At 35.0% G+C, this 22,162-nt stretch overlaps 2 protein-coding genes and 1 pseudogene across 2 annotated transcripts; 2 read left to right on the forward strand and 1 right to left on the reverse strand.

The window, feature by feature from the left end:
* Window positions 1-2,974: 2,974 nt before the first annotated feature.
* LOC106438073 lies at window positions 2,975-6,081 on the forward strand (annotated as a pseudogene).
* Window positions 6,082-10,492: 4,411 nt separating this feature from the next.
* On the forward strand, window positions 10,493-13,013 carry LOC106438071 (mannose-1-phosphate guanylyltransferase 1). The gene is made up of 4 exons (XM_048775760.1): window positions 10,493-10,580; window positions 11,134-11,258; window positions 11,346-11,648; window positions 12,150-13,013. The coding sequence occupies exons 2-4, from the start codon at window positions 11,148-11,150 to the stop codon at window positions 12,819-12,821; spliced, it is 1,086 nt and encodes a 361-aa protein (XP_048631717.1). The 5' UTR covers window positions 10,493-10,580; window positions 11,134-11,147; the 3' UTR covers window positions 12,822-13,013.
* Window positions 13,014-13,467: 454 nt separating this feature from the next.
* Window positions 13,468-17,698, reverse strand: LOC106438070 (delta-1-pyrroline-5-carboxylate synthase A). Its single transcript, XM_013879122.3, has 18 exons — window positions 17,531-17,698; window positions 17,278-17,349; window positions 17,063-17,166; window positions 16,817-16,919; window positions 16,565-16,726; window positions 16,203-16,480; window positions 15,800-16,115; window positions 15,640-15,717; window positions 15,456-15,545; window positions 15,287-15,373; window positions 15,106-15,192; window positions 14,921-15,017; window positions 14,733-14,836; window positions 14,580-14,655; window positions 14,346-14,496; window positions 14,175-14,243; window positions 13,946-14,083; window positions 13,468-13,862 (listed from the first exon to the last, which is right to left on the reverse strand). The coding sequence occupies exons 1-18, from the start codon at window positions 17,588-17,590 to the stop codon at window positions 13,787-13,789; spliced, it is 2,148 nt and encodes a 715-aa protein (XP_013734576.1). The 5' UTR covers window positions 17,591-17,698; the 3' UTR covers window positions 13,468-13,786.
* Between the last annotated feature and the right edge of the window lie 4,464 nt (window positions 17,699-22,162).

Here is a 22,162-nt window from a genome sequence, read left to right on the forward strand (position 1 = left end):
TCAATTTAACCAGACTTATATAAGTTCTGCAAACCAAACTGGTAGCTCTGTATTCATATGTACAACCAACGATGATTGCTTTTTTATTTTGCGTACGAGACTGTCCGTCCTCGATACTTCGCTTCAAGATTTTCCAAATAACTTGCAAAATGTGGTAATTTTTCTGGTTCCGAAACCATATTCACTAACTGCATAAATTGTCTTAGATTTTTCATACATTTCATTATCTAAATGAGATCATTTATCTCTATCTCTGAATGAAGTGGCAATTGAGCTTTTGTATTCATGGTTCCCATTAAACTATCAAAACAATGATGTTTAGCAGTCACTTTAATGTTAATTTTAGAGAAACTTATTTTCTCTTCGTTTTTATTACTTGTCATTTTAGATTTATATACACAAATTAAAAAAAACATGTATTTATACTATTACTTACAAAATAATTTTTAGACATTTGTCTAAAGATATTTTTTTAAAATATTGAGTGTTTTTTAAAAATTTAACATAACAATAAACATATATATTTTGATGCAAAGCTATGTCAAATCTATATATGATAGGACTTTTGCTTTAAATTTTTTGAGAACATAATAATAAATTATCATGGTTTTTGAATTAATAAAACATACCCTAATAAATATTCACAAAATGACTATGCTCGCATGTGCGGACAAAACACCTAATTTTTGCATATTATCTATACAAAACTATCATTAACTATTTACATAAACACAATTCAACTAATAAAAATATTTACAGAATTTATTAAAATTTGAAAATTAAAATGTTATGTAATTTGAAACATTTTTCGAAAATGTCATCTTTAATATTATTAAGTCATGGTGATTAAATTTGTTATTAATTTCCCATTTTCTTTACAGATTGTAATTTTTTTATTGATTAATTATAGTAATTTTTTTTTATTTATATTAGTCATAAAATAACAAAGTTGATATTTTATATTTGGCTATAAAAATAAGTTGAAATTGTATACTAAACATCGACTAATTTTTTCAGTGCGAATATCTAGCTGGACGGTTGCGATTGACATTATTCTCCACGCAAAAAAATATCAAGAATCAGAAAAGATATAATATTAACACATCGATTATGTCTAAGTTCCACAAAACTCGCATAATAAAAACGAAACATTACGCGAACAATAGAAGAAAGCTAAACCCTAACCATTACACGAATTATAGAAGGAAGCTAAACCTTTAATTTCCTAAAATCTCTGAAACTATGGCAAACACTTCGACAAGGGTCTTGTCAGGGAAATTAAATCGGACGATGAAACCGTACATAAAGATCAATATAGAGAACCAACCAACCAAGGTAAACAGAATAGGAACTAGACAGATTAATCCTGATACTGTCCCTGCGCCAAAGATCAACCACAAATGGTCCTTGCCAAGCGTGGGAGACGCAAGTTGGCAAATTGCGACAAGGCCAGTGATGGACGACATGGTATACACGAAAACTTCCACAATCTTTCCCAAATAAAGCGTTATAACGCAGATTAACACGACACCTAGCATCTCCGACCCTGCCATATCGACCGGTCCAATATCTTGAGGTGAGTCTCCAGGAGGAGGAAGTGGGCTAATCCCGCACCACATTTCCATGGTTCCTAACAACGCATATTCTATTATAAGAAAATTCCCAATGGATGTAAATGCAGTTGCAGTTGCGCCTCCCATATTGTTGGCTTTTCCAGTGAGACAAAATATAAGTAGAGATGTAGACATAGCTGCTACGGAACAAAGCAATGTTATTCCCCAAAACTTTCTACTCCCATACTTGTTTGATATCGCCACTTCTCCAGCCTCCATATCCTCCATTTCACTCGTGGTCATATTATCTATATCTCCCCCTTAACCCTCGCTTTGGAAGGTTTAGCCACTATATAAAGAAAAAGAATATTCCCTTTGAATGGAAACTGAAAAAGAAACAAACTTTTTTTTTTTTGAAATATTATACTAGATACCCTCAACAAAAAAATCGTCGGTGAGGAAATAAACTAATTCCAATTTACTTAAATTGACATTTATTTATTGAGCAGATCTTGTGGTCCAGTAGTAGTGGACGGGTTTTGGATGCAACATTTCGGATTCGATCTTCCTCATGCAGAAACTAAGTCATATTGTCATGCTTACCACGTCTGTGGATACGTCCGTATGAAAACCCGAGAGAGAGCCTGTCGTGTACTGCACCTCATACCCGGAGGTTAGGTATGTATTTTTAATAGACCTGGGAAGTTTTCCATTAAAGAGTTTGTCGTTCCTTGTCTTTCAAATGTACCAACATATCCATGGGAAGATATCGAATCGTGGTCTCAGTGAGCCACCTCTTTTCTCTTCCAAAACAGAAAGTTCATTTTTTGGTATATAGATGTACTTGGGAAGTCACCCGGAAAGAATATATAATCCGATAAAACCCAAACCTACAGGATTTGAGAGCATTCAAAAAGAAGATGATTAATGGACTATACTGGACCAGCACATCTAGGACAACTCCTATCGGTGCCAATGTGTCTATAAGTGAGCCTTTTTGTCGTCGCTACATAACCCGGAATAGCCTGCCACAAGAAATGCTTCTTTTTATTCGGGGTCTCTTCCACACATGGCTTTGAAGATTCGTGATACTCGGTTCAGAACTCTTTCATGTGTAAGACTCAGATTGGTCGATCGGTGTAAGTCATAACCGGTTTTAATTGAATATACTCTTGATTTTGTGTGGTTCCAAACATATTTATCTAAAGCAAAATAGTGAAAAGGTTTTAGTCCAAGTATCAAAAGAATATCATCTGGGTGAAAAAAATTCCGTAAAACCTAAACGGCTTATTTGCTGGATCAGTCCTAAACAAGAAGACCCTCTCACTCGTACCGAATCAGATTCGGTTCAAAATTTTGGATTCGGTTTATTTGCCCATCCCAAGTTCCACAAGCAAACCCCATGGTCTATATATTAGGTTATCAATCTCCAATCCATGGAGTTCGTTCACCCACCAATTTCAAAATCGGTAAAAACTACTCATAACGCTTCCGGCGAACATGAGCACTGCGGTTGCAGATCACCCAAATTCAGATTCCACCTCTACAACGGTCATGGAGACGGTGAACGGTTCGCACCAGTTCACGATCAAGGGCTACTCTCTAGCCAAAGGCATGGGCCCAGGGAGATACATACAGAGCGACGTCTTCTCCATCGCCGGATACGACTGGGCGATCTACTTCTACCCCGACGGGAAGAACCCTGAGGACAACTCGGCGTACGTCTCTTTCTTCATCGCGCTCGCCAGTGATTCTAGCGACATTAGGGCTTTGTTCGAGCTCACGTTGATGGATCAGAGTGGTAAAGGGAGGCATAAGGTGCATAGTCACTTTGATCGGACGCTTGAAGGTGGTCCTTATACGCTTAAGTGTAAAGGTAGCATGTGGTGAGTTTCTGGTTTCTTGTAATGTTTTGTGTTCTGTTTGAATTGCATGTTTGTGTTGAAGAAGGGAAGTGTTGTTATTGGTTTTATGTCTGAATCAGTTCTGTGATGTTTGTCTTCTGTTTGAATTGCATGTCGGTGCTTGAAACAGGGAACTGTTGTTATTGGTTTTATGTCTGAAGCATTTCTGTAATGTTTTGTCTTCTGCTTGAAGAAAGGAACTGTTGTCAGACTTTGGAAGCTATAAACATTTTAGTATTAGTCTTAATATTTTTTGTTCATAATTTTGAGGTCACCAAACTATTAAAATCTGAGGAGTAATATGAATGTTTCATCTGGTTGTGCACAAGACCGGCCCTGACTGTTATTAGTTTCATTTCCGAATCACTTCTGTAATGTTTGTCTTGTGGTTGAATTGCATGTTGGTTTTTTAATAAGGGACCTGTTGTTATTGGTTTCATGTCGGAAACACTTCAGAAGTAGGGAACATTTTTGCATGCGTTCTGTAATTACATAGTTGAACTCGTCTTCTGCATCATTTGTTGAGTTCTTTCCATTGAACTACATCAAGTAGCTACGGTAAAATGAGATCTCCTTCTAACATATGACTTACCATAACGAGTTTCAGGGGTTACAAACGCTTTTTAAGACGAACAGCTTTAGAAGCCTCTGACTACTTAAAGGATGATTCTCTCGTCATCAATTGTACAGTTGGCGTTGTCAGAGCCCGGCTCGAGGTTCCGAAACAGTTTGGCGTTGTGCTGCCCTCGTCTGATATGGGTCAGGGATTGAAAGACTTGATAGATTCTGAAGTTGGCTGCGACATAGCTTTCCAAGTCGGAGACGAGACTTACAAAGCTCACAAACTCATCCTCGCAGCACGCTCGCCGGTTTTCAGAGCTCAGTTCTACGGACCAATTGGGAATAACAACGTGGAGAGGATAGTGATAGAGGACATCGAGCCTTCTATCTTTAAGGTAATGTTATTTTCATTATCACATTGTGGATGGATAGTTTTACTGACTTGGGATGTGGTGATTTTATAGGCTATGCTTAGCTTCATCTACACCGATGTACTCCCTGATGTGCACGAGATTACGGGGTCAGCTTCTGCGAGTTTAATCACGAACATGATACAGCATCTCTTGGCGGCTGCTGACCTCTATGACCTTGGAAGGTTAAAGGTGTTATGCGAAGTTTTTCTATGTGAGAAACTAAATGTTGATAATGTGGCAACAACACTTGCACTGGCTGAACAGCACCAACTGTCAGAGCTCAAAGCCTTCTGCTTAAAATTCGTTACATCTCCAGGAAACTTGCGAGGTGAGTGTTGCTTATATATTGAGTTTCATTTTTGTTTTCCAGTCTGCATTTTTATATGTCTATGTCGTATATATCAGGTTTATACATACTACTAATGCTGTAAGCTTTGTTTGAGAGTGCTGCCATGAAATTTTTGTCAATAACCTGCTTTGATTTTGGGAAGCAATAGGAGTAATTGAGAGAAAAATGAAGTAGTCCATATGTTATAAAGATTCCAGATGAAATTTAAGCCTTTTTGTTTGTTTCTCTCGTATAATGATCATCTGGTTCTGTGTGTTTTCTTTGATCCGGTGTATATGTTGGCATGTGGTGCTTGTTCCAATAATGTATAATGTATTATTATTTATCGAAGTTATGTGAGCTAATTCGTTATTTTTGTATATTTTATTTATAGTTTATCTTGCTAGTCTACTGAAATTTCTAGTTTCTTGTCTTATGTTCAATTTCGATATAGGAGACTCGATGTTTGATTAGACGGCCTGAAGTTTATCGTCCTCAATTAGGTGCGAATTTTTTTTTTTTTTTTCGACGAGTTTTGTAGACCAACCAGTTTAAAGTCTACAATGCCTAGGCATATGGGTAACTTATCTTTGCACTCTGGAAGATAGAGATGTTTAAGGCATGTCCTGGTCTTAATGTTTTTTTTATTTCCTGGTCTTAATGTTGAGTTTAAGCAAGTGCTGGTATTCACATCTAAAAGGCAGTATATACATTTGCTGAACTTGATTAGAAACCAGTAGATATATGTATATGTTTTTTCAAATATGGTGAACTTTTGGTAACGCTAAGATATTATCCCTGAAGAGAATCCAGTAAAAAAAACTAAAAAGTAGGTGATGTGTGTGTGTTGGTGCAGCTGTAATGAAGTCTGAAGGGTTCAAGCACTTGAACCAGAGCTGTCCCTCTATGTTGTCTGAGCTGCTGAGCACGGTTGCAGCAGGGGATAAGATCTTGACGAGTGAACAAGCAAGCAAGAAAAGAAGTCTGTGTAGTAGTGTGTTAGCCTATGATACAAATGCTGCCAGGCAACTGAGGAGGAGGACATAGGGGTCCGATCCAAATGCAATGAAACTTTGCGCAGGTCAGCTTGCTTTTACTGATCTGGAATCAAAGCAGACACCGAATCTGGTTTTGCTAGAGTTTTATTGCAATGGAATAATTTGTTCCTAGTATGTATAAAGCGTATAGGCAAAAGACCTCTTTTTCTTTGTCCTTTTTAAGTTCTCTTCAGTTTTTGAACTTGGCTTTGTGTGATTGTTAGAAGCATATGCTATACACTCTTAATTAACAGTCTTATGAAAGGGAGAAATGTTTAACTGTTACCAAAGGCCATAACACTTGAAAGTGAAGAAGTTAAAGTAACTTAGCAAGGACAATTCCATAGATCGTGTTTCAAATAAATACACACTAATACTCTGTATAATTCGCTAATTATCCCCTTGACATCTCCATTATTGTTGCTTCCAAGTGAAAACAACATATTGTCATAATTTGTAAAAGACCAAATTAAAAAAAAAACAAAAAAACAAAATGTGCTTATAAAACTTCTATATATTATTCAGATGTCTCTTTGAAGTAGTATAGTTACTTATTGGCAAAAAAAAACTCTATCCATTTCTTCTTATAAAATCTCTAAATTAAATTCCTAACTAAAACCTTAAACCCTTAAAAAAAAACTCTAATCATTCCTAAAAGTCATATTCTATTTCAAAATCCCTAGTCCTTATCCTCCCCTTTGAAGACAATCTTTGAGATCCTCTCACTCAACTGTCTCGCTACAGGATGCCTAGTGAAATCAATAGCGACACAAGTCTCACGAGTCACCTTGTGCCTAAACATCAGAACTGTGAGAAAATCGCAATACATACTGAGCTTATACTCTTTGACAAACGTGTTCCATCCTGACATCAACACAGGCGTCTTCTCATTCCACATCTTGAACACCATCTCATGTACCTTCCCGTCTGGTCCGTAAACCGAAACCCTAGTCCCCTCTTTCCCTAAGAGAGTATCTGATTCTTCAAAAAGAGGCATGAAGTTCTTGTCCACTTGCGCCTTACTTAACATAAGCCTGTTTTGATCTCCCTTCACGTCGCTCATTGTTAACTGCTTCCTTATCGGTTTGCTGCATCGTCCCAACACTGCCGTGGTCGCTTCCGGTAGATTTTTTGGTGGATCGCTGGTCCATCGGAGGAGTAAGTCTAGGGTTTCTTCCGTATCATCCTTGATGATTTTCTTCTTCTTACCAGCTTGGATTCTGTCGCGCAAGAACATGAAGTGGCTTAAAGCAAAAGCAGCAGTAACCACCTCGTCCTGTTCTTGTCTCTTTTTTTCTTCTTCTGGAGTTAGTCTTTTTCTTTTTGCTCCTATCGTTGAAGTCGCCATGATATCTCTGTTTGTGTCAGCTGAAGATACCTTGAAATGCAAGGTTTCTAGGGCTTTCTCTTTTCTTTATTTCTCTTGTGAAATAAGTAAATTAGTTCCTTTATATACCGACTTGTTTGACAAAATAGACCTTTATAAAATATCAATAGCTTGTAGCAGCCCAGAAAAAGGTTTCGTTTCGAGGCCCAAAGCCATTTATTTAGTTTAAAAATTAAAACCATTTATAAAATGATATAATGATGTAATTAGGAGCCGTGGGAGACAAGGTTTTGGATAAAAGAAACGAGTGAGGAATACTCTTTAGTCTTTAGAAAAGTTATTTTTAAGTTATAAACTCTCCCGAGTGTTTTAGAGAGAGTGATGTTTTAAGTTATAAACTCTCCCGAGTGTTTTAGAGAGAGTTTCATCGTAGAATCTTTATCCGTAGAACTGTTCATCAATATTACATATGTTGTAAATAGTTAATCATCGTACGTAATATATTTAAAAATTATATGATGATGTAATGTGTTATCCAATGTTAAAGAAAAAGACATACAAAAATCTATGGGCAAATGTTAGGTGGGTTAAAGGCTTAAATCAATGGGCTGCCTAACTCTTTTACTTCTTGACATTGATTTGGTGTATTTTCACACCTTCTTTGGCACCTTTTCATATATATTTTTAATCATTCGACTCTTCTATGCTATTAGCCTATTCCACTTCTCTTGATGGTGGCGTGTATTTGTCAAAAATGGAATATAGCTTCAATATTAGATCTACTATCAAATAATATGAAATAAATAGCTTTTATCCATAAAATGTTATAAAAAGAATGAATTTTTAGCGAGTCTTATTCTATTGATAAGAGTACGTATTTCCAATGTAAAACTTTATTTTTTTTTTAAAATGGGGTAAAAATGAAAATGAAGTAAAATTCCTCTAATCCTACTCTATCTCTATAATGGAGTAATGAACAAACAAAAAATAGATTACTTCATTTATGAATTAAATTTCATTATAGAATGAGATATGAAATTGGATTGGAACATTCTTTATTCCATATTTATTTTTACTCTATTTCAGAGGAAAAATAGAATAGGGACGGAGATACCCTAATGATTTTTTTATATATGAATCAATAAATTGAAGACCAAATAGAATTGGAGGAACAAGTAAACTTGAGAATCAGTTAAATTTATAACATTTCTATGATATATATCACATAGTATACATAAACATAAAATAATTTATGCATACATAAAATTGTCCCGTATTATGATATGTCAACGCGTAAGCTAATTTGAATCTTTTGACAAAGTGAATACTAATTATAATATATACTCTTGATTCTCTTGCAAAGTAGACTAATTAGAAACATATAGATTTGTGTTTCTTTTTTCTTAAAACATTTTGAAACGGTTAGATTTATTGCAGATTTTGGATTTTTGTTTGGTTACTGTGACATGTACTAGAGATGGGCTTAAACGAATCTTGTTATAGTCAATTTTTTGGAAGTTTCTGATCATTGCAAGGGGATTGTAAAACTTAGTTCCTTTCTTTTCAGCCAATGGGAATTATGAGAAGCCATGAGACCTCTAAATTCCTTCCAGATGTATCTTCTTGTGCAAAATGTATGTTTCTCTCTTCCGTTTTTTGTTTGGTGTAAGAAAACTGAATACACAAATATGCAAGTTCAGGCATCAAACCCCGTCGCATGTATGTGAAATCATGCGGCCTACCGAACCGCTCTCTTTCAATTTTTTATTATGCAGAATCACGTTTTGATGTTTTCATAGAGGGTTTTAAATTAGTTTAAAGAAATGAAATAGTTGATAGAAAAAAACAAATTATTATATACCTTCTAGTTTTTTACGCAGAATGCTTCTTTCTCGCAAATAGTATTATTTATGTGCTGCAATATAAACTTGTTAATGTACAAGATGAACAAAACTCAACTGATGAAACAAGATTCTAAACATATATTCATACACAATATCCTTTCCTTAAGTTAAATGATGAAACATTATGTATAAACATACATTCATACACTGATTTAAAAACTGTTAAAACCACATTATTATTTAAATAGACAAATCAGATTCTTCTAAATACTTTATATGGATCACTACCTCTATTAAATAAAAAAGTATTAAGAAAACTAACAAAGGTATAACATGTCGGTTGCACCGCTATATTTTATAAATATCCAGAGTATTAAGAAGAAAATAAAGCTAAAGGTAACATGTCATGTAACGTGGGGTAGAACGTAAAATAAAAAAAATATATTCACATGAATTAAAAATTTAAAGATGAAGACAAGCAAAAAATAATTGGAAAATATATATATATATTTTTTTGAAACTGTTTTTCAATAATTGGAAAAGATTTAAGGAGTGTGATACATGTGATGGATCAAATTAGGTATATTCCATTCCTTTTAGCTCTTCTTTAGTGTTCACAGCCTTTGCCACGAAGCTTAGCTCTTATCCAAAAGATTGGCCCGCATTACAGAGACATTACACAACTTCAGTATCAAAAATAGAATCTGCATATTCTTGAAAATCTAGGCTACCAAACCCCTCAATAGATTTACAAATCTAGTCTACTCAGATTAGTTTACTATAACCTGGGTTTTCTATATATGTCTTATTGATTTATTTGAGTTTCCCCTTTTCTTTTGGTGTGAGGAAAAGAGTGGAAAACAAAACTTTTTCCAAGAGCCAAAATGTATAGACTTTCAGTGGACTGTTTACCCCATGTTCTATCATTTCTTCATTATGTGAATATCAGTTTTAATTATTCACGTAAGTGGAGTTAATTATTATAAGTACTAAATCTTGTTAGAAGGTTATGATATGATACTTTCATGTTGACTGCTGCTCCGGTGTTAAATTTAATATATTACTATGATGACATAATATATACATCTTGGTTGATAAAGAAATGATTTACACCACATATACAGATATGCACACATCTATATTGAAAAGTTAGTTTGTGGAATGAAAAAAAAAAAAAAACAGCTAACAAACACAAAATCTTCAATTCCACAAAAAAAAAGCAATTTTAAAAAAATATCTGAAATGAGTCTAATCTTACGAAATCGCGATATGAAATGAGCTGGGATTGGTAAGCATATACGCGACGTTGGACCTTTACTCCACCACCAAAAAAAAAAGTCAAAGGTAACATATAAATTTTTTACAATATGGTTTATTCATATTAATAATTGTATTTTTATTGTTTGTTAAATACTGCACTCGTTTCGTTATCTTCACGGTGGCTATGTAATATATAAACAAACAAATGGGTGTCCTTTGATAAATTATTTGCCTTTCATCTCTCAACGAACGCTCTTTCCTTCCTCATCACAGCTCAGCCTGACCCCAACTCTCCCTCTCTCTCTCTCTCTCTCTCTCTCTCTCAGGCTTCAGATCTGAGATCTCTTCCAAGGTAATGCCTAAAGTCTCTTACTTTCCTCTCGACGTGATGTTGCATGTCCTTTATTTCAGCTTTTCACCCTTCTTTCTGATTTGAATTCTGGTGGGTTTTTGCGGATTCATTGATTCAAGTCCTTGACTTAGTGATCAGCGATTTTGACTATTATGATGATAGACCGATCTGGGTTTAAGCTGAGATTTTTGACAATGTTAGTGACGTGATGCAAACATTTTGACAGCAGTTGGGTTTGAGTTGCTGTTCTTGTCTGAATTTTGGGCAAAGGTGTTAGCTTTTGTCTGATTTTAATTTTGTTTCTGATCTATTGTGTTTTTTGAGGATCTAAAACTCATTGGTCTTCCTCTCTAATTGCTGTATTGCTTGTTGTGTTGCTTCTATACCTTCATTACATCTAACGCTCTATGTTCTGTTTCACCTTCTTCTGGTCTTCTTTAGTCAATTCCACAACGTTGTGGATTCATACAATGTGGCTTTAGACTTTGATTAACTCTCAGATCTTTTATCTACCAACACCACATTGCTAAAGATCTGTCTTTGGCATTTACAGGAAAGAAGGATTAAGATGAAGGCTCTCATTCTTGTTGGAGGGTTCGGGACTCGGTTGAGACCGTTGACTCTCAGTTTCCCAAAGCCCCTTGTTGACTTTGCCAACAAACCCATGATCCTTCACCAGGTAACTTAATAATCGTCCTCTCTTACCAAACTAGGTTCCGCTACTTGTTATTGTCTTAGCTTTAACCGAAGCGTGTGTTCTTTGTAGATAGAGGCGCTCAAGGCAGTTGGGGTTGATGAAGTGGTTCTGGCCATCAATTACCAGCCAGAGGTGATGCTTAACTTCTTGAAAGACTTTGAGGCAAAGCTCGAAATCAAAATCACTTGCTCACAAGAGACTGAGCCTATGGGTACTGCTGGTCCACTGGCTCTAGCTAGAGACAAACTTGTTGATGGATCTGGAGAGCCCTTCTTTGTCCTTAACAGTGATGTGATTAGTGAGTACCCACTCAAAGAAATGATTGAGTTTCACAAAGCTCACGGTGGGGAAGCCTCCATTATGGTGACAAAGGTGAGATTATCTAACCTAATAATCTTTTCATCAGTGTTCTAAAAATTGGTCTAGGCGCCTAGGCCTAGGCAGCAAATCGGCCATATAATATCTTTAAAGTCCATTTATTAAAACGTTTTAATTGGTTACAATTGGTTTAGATTCATCTAAATATGTTGAATTAAACAATAATATTAGTGCAAAACTGCAAATCCACAAATTTGTCTAGTTTTTTTTTCTGTTTTTCTGTTTTATTGTTTATTTTTGTATATGTTAATTCATTAAAATAATTTTATAATAAATCCAAAAACTAAAATATCTAATGTAAATGTATGATATAAAAAAAACAAATCAACAATTTGTTAATGTCTAGTTTCTGCCTAGGCCTCAAATAATCTGCCTAATTCTTAGTCCTCTACGAAGTCTAGTTACGGCCTACCAATTTCTTGAACATTGATCTCTTATTAAGTGATAAGTCATGTTTGTTAATATAATGCTGACCTGTGTATATTGGTTTTACAGGTTGATGAACCGTCCAAGTATGGAGTTGTGGTCATGGATGAAACTACAGGAAAGGTTGAGAAGTTTGTGGAAAAGCCTAAACTCTTTGTAGGTAACAAAATCAACGCTGGGATTTACCTTCTGAACCCATCGGTTCTCGACAAGATCGAGCTAAGACCGACATCAATCGAGAAAGAGACCTTCCCCAAGATTGCAGCAGCTCAAGGGCTCTACGCAATGGTGCTACCAGGATTCTGGATGGACATTGGGCAACCCCGTGACTACATAACAGGCCTGAGACTCTACTTAGACTCTCTGAGAAAGAAGTCTCCCGCCAAGCTAACCACTGGTGCACACATTGTTGGGAACGTTCTGGTGGATGAAACCGCTAAGATTGGGGAAGGTTGTTTGATAGGACCAGACGTGGCCATTGGTCCAGGCTGCGTTGTTGAGTCAGGGGTGAGGCTTTCACGGTGCACGGTCATGCGTGGGGCGAGGATCAAGAAACATGCGTGTATCTCGAGCAGTATCATAGGGTGGCACTCAACGGTTGGGCAGTGGGCTAGGATTGAGAACATGACGATCTTGGGGGAAGATGTTCATGTGTGCGATGAGATTTACACCAATGGAGGGGTTGTTTTGCCCCACAAGGAGATCAAATCCAACATCTTGAAGCCAGAGATAGTTATGTGATTATCTATGTTGGAACCTTTTTTTTGTTTTTTGTGTATTTTTATCTCTCAAACTTTGTGTTTCTGTTATTCTTCTTTGGCTTTGAATAAAGTATAAACAAAAATGATGTATATCTTGTTAGTCATTTGGTGTTTGTCTCTATGTTTTTTGTAACTTATCAAATCAGTTCTCAATTGAATATTATTCTTTTTCTTTTTTCGAGTACTTAACTAGAGAGTGCAAGAGGGAACATGTTAAAGTTGTAGTAAACATGTAGACTATTACCAAGAAGAGTGGACTCAGCCTTGAGTTTTGATGTATGTCTTTTCCGGATGAGTTGCCATTGATGCTTGTGAATGAATACTAAAAGAAAACACTTATAATAATGGGCAGAAAGGTTATGTATAGCGTTCTGTTGCTTTCCATTTCCTATTGCAGCTGTTTGGACGAGAATCTGAAGAAGACATTCTACAAGTAGTCAGATGGAGTAAAAGGTGATCTAATCTGAAGAAGACATTCTAAAAGTAATCAGATGGAGTAAAAGGTGATCTGCACTGAGTACATGTTGAAAAAGTAAAGCGAGAGTACAAGTTATATGGGTGGGCCCAGACTAGTGCCGAAACTAAGTGCCTGAGAAAGTCTGAAATGTAAGAGCGAGACTCTTATGTTCACAATGCAAATCCAAAGATTCAGATAAAATGACAAATCAGAAAAAGATGTAGGTAGCCTTACAACGAGTTTTTTTTTTGGTTGGACAAGAGAAGCTAATAAAACATTCTTCATCTTACTTATGAGCAAGACCAAGTGGTAAACAGAAACTTATTTGTGGTGCAAACTCTAAACCCTAAATCAAAACCACATCACAAGGGAGGGTTTCGATAACAATAACAATAACAATAACAATAGGATATGATATTAGCAGAGAGGAAACAAAAAGCTCATCCTCTCCTCTCTTCACAAACACACAAAGACAAAGTCTTCTATGTTTAGATGGGAATGTCTTGATGGGTGTAAGCAATCCCGTTGTCTCCATCCACAACTTGGCCATTTCCTCTCAGTATCCTGTAACCACCACGACCATTCATACTTAACAAAACCAATTCACAAAAAAAAATTCACAGAAAGCTATGAAGCTAAAACTGTACCATCTTGTTGTAAGTAATCCTTCGACTCCCACTGGACCACGAGCATGGATCCTGCCTGTGCTAATTCCCACCTCAGCACCAAGTCCAAATCGAAAACCATCAGAGAATCTTGTGCTTGCGTTGTGGAACACAGCAGCGCTGTTCAATAACGCATATAGCTTAAAGTCAGTTACAAACATGATCAAAGTCTGAGATTGACTAAGCAAGTTCATGATTTTTTGTATTATACCTGTCCACTTGGCGAAGGAATAGCTCTGCAACTTCGGGATCCTCTGTCACAATACAGTCTGTGTGTGCACTGCTCACAACAACATAACAAGACAAGATAAATAGTCAACATCACCAGCACAAGATGCAAAAGGTTGCAAAAGAAAATGTCTGTTATGGTTCGAGTATTTACCTCCCATGTCGGTGAATGTGATCAATAGCAGCATAAACGTCTTCTACAACTTCAACGGTGCAAGCCTTTGAACAATACTCATGATTGAACGTCGGTGCTTGTGGTATGTTCAGTATTGTACTTGCCTTTGGTCCACCATACAATGTGACTCCTGTAGTTAAATAAACCTCATATGAGTATATTTAAGGCATGTACATGTATGATGCTACATAAACAGTAACAACTATCACTTACCATTGTTCTGTAGAACAAATATAAGATCATTGAGCACACCATTCTGCTCATGATCCTTATGCACAAGAAGCGTTTCCTGAAAGGACAGAGAAGATGTAATTAAAAATCCCACTGCATTACTGAAATCTTGAGGGAAGGTAGAAGCTCTCTTACCATCGCATTACAGGCTGCTGGATAATCCAACTTTGAATCAGAAACTATGCGCTTTGCCATGTCCACATTACATGCCTTGTCGACGTATACATGACAGATTCCGTCTGAAAGTACACAATTAAGTCATCATCACTCCTCTAGCTTCATCCTACTAAGGAATCTACAAAAAAACAAAGTTGAAACCGTACCTGCATGACCTAGAACAGGGATTTTTGTAGTACTTTTTATCTGGGAAACAAGCTTGTTGCTGCCTCTTGGGATCACAAGATCAATCACGTCATCAAGCTGTAACACAAATTAAAAATGGTGGGTTCTAGTTTTTACCAAAAGATATAAAGTTATGTTGCAGCTCCATGTTTGTAAATATGTTTACCTTGAGCAAATCAGGAATCTCTTCCCTTGAAGTCACAAGTCCAATGAGTTTACCACCGACAGTCTCTGGAATTGCATCAGTGATCACCTAAAAAAATTATCATCAAATTAAGAGAATTAAAATAGCCTTAAGTGGTAACTCTGAGGCAGCCATATAATGATAAAATCTGAGCGGGATGTACCTTGTGTAAGATAGCATTTGATCGCCGGGCCTCCTTTCCACCCTTCAGTAAAAGACCGTTTCCACTACGGATGGCAAGTGAAGCTATCTGTTTGGTTTGTGAGTAAAGGAAAGCTTCAGCAAATTTCACATTTCTAAGAAGAGAAAGGACATTGACTCTCTTAACATACCTGGACAAGTGCATCAGGTCGGGACTCAAAAACAATCAGGAGTACGCCTAATGGTGATGAGGTCTTCTCTAAAACAAGACCATCTGCCACCTGTTAAAACCAACCATCACGAAGAACAAATAGCATAAACAAAATAGCATAAGCAACACGGAGGATCATATGATAACAATTATCCTCTGAGTACCTCAGTTTTCTTTAAAACACGGCCTATTGGATCTTCCATGTCGGCTAACTTGCGAACCGAAGCTGCAAGGCTCGAGATCTATCAACCAAAACACAAGGAAGCATTAGAAACACACAATTAAGTCATAAATAGAGGCACCACACCATGAATACTAGCTTACCTTGGCAGGTGTCATAACTAAGCGTGCCACCATTGACTCTTCAAGTCCAGCTTCCTGTGCAGCAGCTACATCTAGTTCATTCTCAGCTCTGATTGTTTCCACATTTGCTTCAAGAGCATCGGCAACATTATACAGAATCTGTTTCCTATCTTCTGAAGACAAGGCCTGAAGCTTTCTGGAACTCTCCCTTGCAGCAACTGCCATGTCACGAGCGGTAGAGTCTGTGACCGGAGCCCATTGACAAGCATCTTGATGGAACAAGGTTCCAACACGGAGTCCTCTGAGGACTTTGTCTATGTTCTCAGTTGAAAACCCACTTCAAAAGCAAAACAAATTATCAACTTTGCATTCAAAACAAAAACAAGTTTAGAGTGTGCATTTATAAGTGTAAGAGTGTCCACACCTGGTTATGATGACAGGGATCCCAGCATAAGCTGCATTAACCGCGGCTTTCACTTTTGCAGTCATGCCTCCTCTTCCTAGCCTTGACTTGTCGCCGAATGTAATCTCATCTTGATGTTTCTCCTTGATGAATGTGTGGATCAGCTTAGAGTCAGGATCACTTGGAGGACCAGTGTAGAGACCTTCGACATCACTCAGGAGAATGAGAAGATCAGCTTTCAGTTCCAAAGCCAGTAGAGCAGCTAAGCTGTCGTTATCCCAAAAGATGCCAGAGGAATCCTGCATAATGTAGCTCAACATTAGACTACAAGATTCAAACATCATAGAGGGAGTTCAAAAGGGATAAAATGAGAGTAAACAAACCTGATAAGGGGCTCTTCTGGTGCTGATAGCATCATTCTCATTGAAAATTGGAATAACACTCAAATCAAGCATGGACTTGACAGTTTCACTAAGTTGCTTCCTGAAGTCCTTGTCTCTGAAACTACTGTCATTCACCAGAAGTTGAGCAGCCGTCACATCCAGCTAATCAAAAAGAAAACAAAGCCATCAATATCTGGAAATTTACACAAGAATCTAAAAAAAAATAAGACCATAGAAGGAGAAGGATCTCACCTGGTCGAACATAGTCTCATAATAAGCCATAAGACTACTTTGTCCAACACCAGCACAAGCCTTCCCATCAAGCTCACTCTGAGGCTTCTGTAGATCCGCAAAACTGCAAACCCATAAAAAAAAAAAAAAAAAAACTTTCACCTCAAAGAACAAAACAACATCTCACATAAGCCAAATGGCCCCATCACGCTTTTTAATTACTATTAAAGGGAGAAAATGGTTAAAAGTAGCCATTTTTTTCTTAACCTGCTATTGATCATCTGTCTGTAACGAAGCCTTTGGCGACCAAGCCCAACCGCACCAGACGTCACCAAAATCACCTCAAATCCATCCGAGTTCAACTCCGCAAGCTGACATTTTTTTACAGAATTAAAGGTGCAATTTTTACATTTTTATATATATTTTCACATGTCTTTCATGAAACCTTTTAGGTTAATAACAATAAATAAATAAAAGAAAACCTGTTCACAGAGAGCTCCTAAGCGACCAAGAGCCAATCTTCCACCTTTCCCAGTTACAACAGCTGTTCCAACCTTTTTATATATTTACCACAACACAAAAAATAAAATAAATATTAATTACCATAAATAAATGTTTTTTGAATATTCTGATTCGTCTCTTTGAAGATCAAGGCTTATGTTTTCCGACAGCCAAATCTAAAAATAAAAAATGCAGACGAAACATTGATAGAGAGAAAGATGATGACAATAATACCTTAACGACGATGCGTTTGACGTCTTTGGCGAAAGCGCGTGAACGATCTGTCTCCTCCATTGTAACGCCTTTACCCTAAACCTTTTTCCTCTAAGGAGCGAGTTAACTCAGTTGGTAATCGTCAGTGACCTCGTTAAGGTCTGTTGCGGGAAGTGTGGAGATTAATGAGGAAGAGATGAAGGGGTTTTTATAATAAAACACAACTGCACCCAGAGAGTCAGATCCTGCTACCAAACCATGAGGTGCCACGTGTGGTGTAAGGGTATATTTGGAATGTTGGATCCTGATTATTGAAGTGGCGCGTATTGATTGGGTGGTGTATGGTAAAGATGTTAGAGTGCGTTGTATGAGATAATTTACTCGTGTGGTGGGTATTTTGGGTAATTACTAGAACAGCACAAATGTAAACAAAGTATTTATTTTTAGAGAAATGTAAATCCGATATAATCGAATAAATTTGTTTTTTGAAGCTGACAAAATAAATTGTTTGCCTACCAAAACTTGGGTTAAACATATAAACAGTTGACGAAAAAAAGATTGATGTATCTCTAGTTTGTACTATGCTAGTTGCTAAGTATACATCGATTTCTACACATTATTGAGTGCAGTGATTATGATGTATCTTATTAAATCACCATAATTATTAGTTCATACGCTAATTAAAATTGGAAAAGAGAAAAAAAAATTCTTAATTGTAATTTTTTTTATTTCAGGACGGTTAATGTAACATACATATATTCTTGGTATATATACATATATGAAGCTTAAGGTTACCAGTATGTGCTTTCTGTATGTTTAAAGTTATAGTTCTTTGGTTGTGTGCTTTTGTCTGTACATATATATCTTTATATTATGCTCAAAGTTTATGTCACCTTGATGCAAGTATACAGATCAGATTAGCAAAACCATATGATTTCTTTTGACCTTTTTGTGAAGTTCTCTGACCAATCTACGTAATCCCATTACTCTCTTGAAGATTAGAATTTGTTTTTCTAAGTACAATAAATTATATTATTACAGCGTGATAGTTAATTTTGTATGTTGTTTGTCATTGGGAATAAGATCGGTGCATTTATCTTTAACTCTATTTCACATTTTATTCAGAAATAGAGTAAAAATAGGATTACTACATAAATAGAATAATGTTTTTATGTTCATTGTTCTATTTTTGTTCCATTTAAAATAAATTATGTTGTAGGATTTAAGATGGTCTAATAATCGTTGTACGACATAATAATTAAGTTATTTACCTGGTACTAACAAAGTTCGATGGTGTAATCCGTTTGAATATCGACTTATGAACTGTAGGGTTGATTAGTTAACATAGACTTATGTACTATATAGTCTTGCTGAATGAATAATAATTTAATCAAACCTATTTCTCGATTCAATAGAAATCTGACCTATTTTTTATATATATCTCGTTGTTTGGAAGATATGTAAAAAGTTTGATGGTGTAATCCGTTTGAAATCGACTTATGAACTATAGGGTTGATTAGTTGACATAGACTTCTGTACTATGTAGTCTTGCTGATTAAAAATATAAAATAGCTATTAATTAAAGGTTTGTCGTTTTTAAATTTTTTATACGAGTATTTTTTTTATAATAAAGCCAAAAGATATTGAACAAATCCAGAAGATGTTAAAAACTTAATACTTCTTCCGTTTTTAAATAGATGATGTTTTAGAGAGTTTTTGATGTTTCAAAATATATGATGTTTTTAATGCACCTTTTTCATTTTATCAAAAACTGTGTAACCAATAATATTTTGTAGTTTATTTTGTAATTGGTTAAATAACTTTTAATTTATATTTTAATGATATTTTTAAGATAAAAAACAATTTTTTTAATAATTATGCATAATCCTAAAATTTTATGTATTTTGAAACAGATAGAGTATAATATAAAGGAAGGACGGGGAGCTATATATTATATATTATTTGATTAGATCAAATAAAAAGAGTGGCCAGATCCACAAAATTATATAAAACTATAAATTTAAAAAAACTTAGAGGTCTAGTTTTTCAAGATAACGATGCATATCCATCAGGTTTCAGATATTTTATTTATCATCTTGAGATATCTCATTTGTTCTCGGAATCGTCATCATATTTTCCTATACAGAAAAAGTGATAAAATATGGTAATACCTAACAAAACAAATATATAGAATGTTACGATCTTCAGAGTTCAGATATTTGATTTTCAAGAAGAAAAAATCCCTTATATTGATTTGCGGGGTTAGTTTACTGGGCAAGGTTGACAGTATTGAGCTATATATCAATTATCAAAGCGTGGTGACGAAAGTAAAAGCTTTACTAGACTGATATGCATAAAAAGGTTGCATTTTAGTAGTTGATGATTCATCGCATAAATGTTAAGAATTCGAATATTGTATTTTGATGATTCATCGTATAAATGTAAGTTGAGAATTCGAATATTCTTGTATCGATATCAATCATAATCATAAATTCATAATTGACCGTTGTGTACTAACTATGATAAAAATATATAAATCTTAAAATATTTGTTTGGATGTTGACCAAAAAAGTTTGAATATAGAAATTGAAAATGACTCATTTTGTTAAATATTTATGTGGTAAAAATTAAATATGTAATAGCCAATCCAATATCAATAGATCTTTTTTTGGCCAACGCCAAATTTTTATTGATCAATAGTCTAATATATATATCATATTTGTATGTTAAAATAGATTATGGCCAATCCAATTTATGTAGACTAATATAATAATATATATGAGTGCTCTTATCGAGATTTTCCAGATCGTTCATATCATTGGCCCTTTAAAAACCAATGATCATTTCTGATGGATTCACAATTTCACATGAATCAAATATGATATTTCTAGTCTGCTGCGAAAAAAATATGTTGTATACCATGTACATTACATTTGTAACTCGCACCTGATGGGCTTAAAAATTACATGGTAGATCATCAAGAATTAGCTTGAATGCATGCACATGAAACTGGAATAGTGAATGGATTTTCATTAAATGTGTAACAAATAAAACTGCTTCTTCTTCTTAGTATCATCTTATTCAGTATTTGTGATTTGCTTTGTAGATTACGGATATCTAATTTTTTATTTGTTTTGCTTCAGAAAATACATATATATGGTTTTTCGGATATTCATAAATTTATAAATATTTACGAATATCTCGTCCACTTTATTCAATACGAGTAATTTTTTTAAAAAAAACTATACAATTTTGTTTTTAAGAAAACATCTTTTACATAATATAGAACAAAATTAAAGATTAGTGAAACTATATGTTCCATAAATATTTAAATTTAATTTATTTTAGGAAAATTGTAGTTTTATAAAGATTTCATATTTATTTATTAATTTAATAATTTTATAAGTAATTTTATAAATGAAATTGATAAAATTATATGTTTACAACTCTCTATTTAATTGTAGATATGATATACTTCTATATAAAACGGACCGGAGCTGATATCAACCCTAAAATTTTTAGTATTTGTGATTTGTTTTTTTTTAACAGATATTATTTTTAATATTTGATTTGCTTTGAAAACTTACAGATATCTGGATATTTTGGATGACTCCAGACTAATAACAAATCAAATCAAATTTAGCAGATAAAATGTTAAGCCCTAGCTTGAATAGCACTAAACTTAATAAATGCAATGAATGGTGCATGAGGCTTTGACCTCAGTTCCAACTTTCAAGTTCCAATACTGATAGTAGCGAGAGCGACCTCAGTTTTCCTCAGTTTCTAATTTCTAGTAATATTTTTTTTTTCATATTCGGTCGTTGTGTTTCTCTTTATTTGATAATAGTGGAAGGAATGCACGTGGTTTGATGAGATTAGGGTCTCAGATGTCTGATCGTTTGTGAGGAATCATTTGTCCTATGCGCATGTGCCCTCTTTTTAGTCTTTACCACCAACTCCAATCGTGTAGTCGTATAACAGGATTTCATTTGTTTTTTTTGTGTATTTAGTTGTTAGTATGTTATCTAAACTAAAAGATCTGCCTGGTCATTCGGAAAACAAGAGAAACGAATAAAAAATAAATGTACGGAAATAAAACAGCAGGAATAAAAAGAAATATTTGTTACGTTTTAAATTTAACAGTAATAATTTTGTTCTTTAATTTTCTAAAAAAAAAAGAATGATAGAGAATCCTAACAAAATAAGAAAATATGATCACCAATCCTAACCCTTTCCCTCTTACGGAACCGGAAAGATGCACAACCCTAAACCCTTCATTTATTTACTGTTACAAAAGACTTATCACACTACTCAATATTCAAAAAATGTTATGCTTCCTACAAAAAAAAGAGGATGTTGTGTTGTCATTTATTTTAGTATGTGAAAAGGCATCGTTAGGCCAAAATAAGAACACATTTTTCTCTGTGGTCTTATAGATATTAGATAGATAAGATATTTCATTCGACCAACAAAAGAGAAGAAGAAAAGAATAAGATAAGGTGATGGGAGTATATAAATGTCTTGTAGAACATATGCTACGTACACTTGGAGAAATTCAACTGGTGTAGTTGCATTAATCATTTTATTTTGCAGCCATTGTAGAGCCATCACGAGTCACGAGCGTCCAAAGAGTTAAGTGCAATCACGTTATTT

This window comes from Brassica napus, chromosome A3 (genome assembly GCF_020379485.1).
Source record: "Brassica napus cultivar Da-Ae chromosome A3, Da-Ae, whole genome shotgun sequence".
Classification (NCBI taxonomy): domain Eukaryota; kingdom Viridiplantae; phylum Streptophyta; class Magnoliopsida; order Brassicales; family Brassicaceae; genus Brassica; species Brassica napus.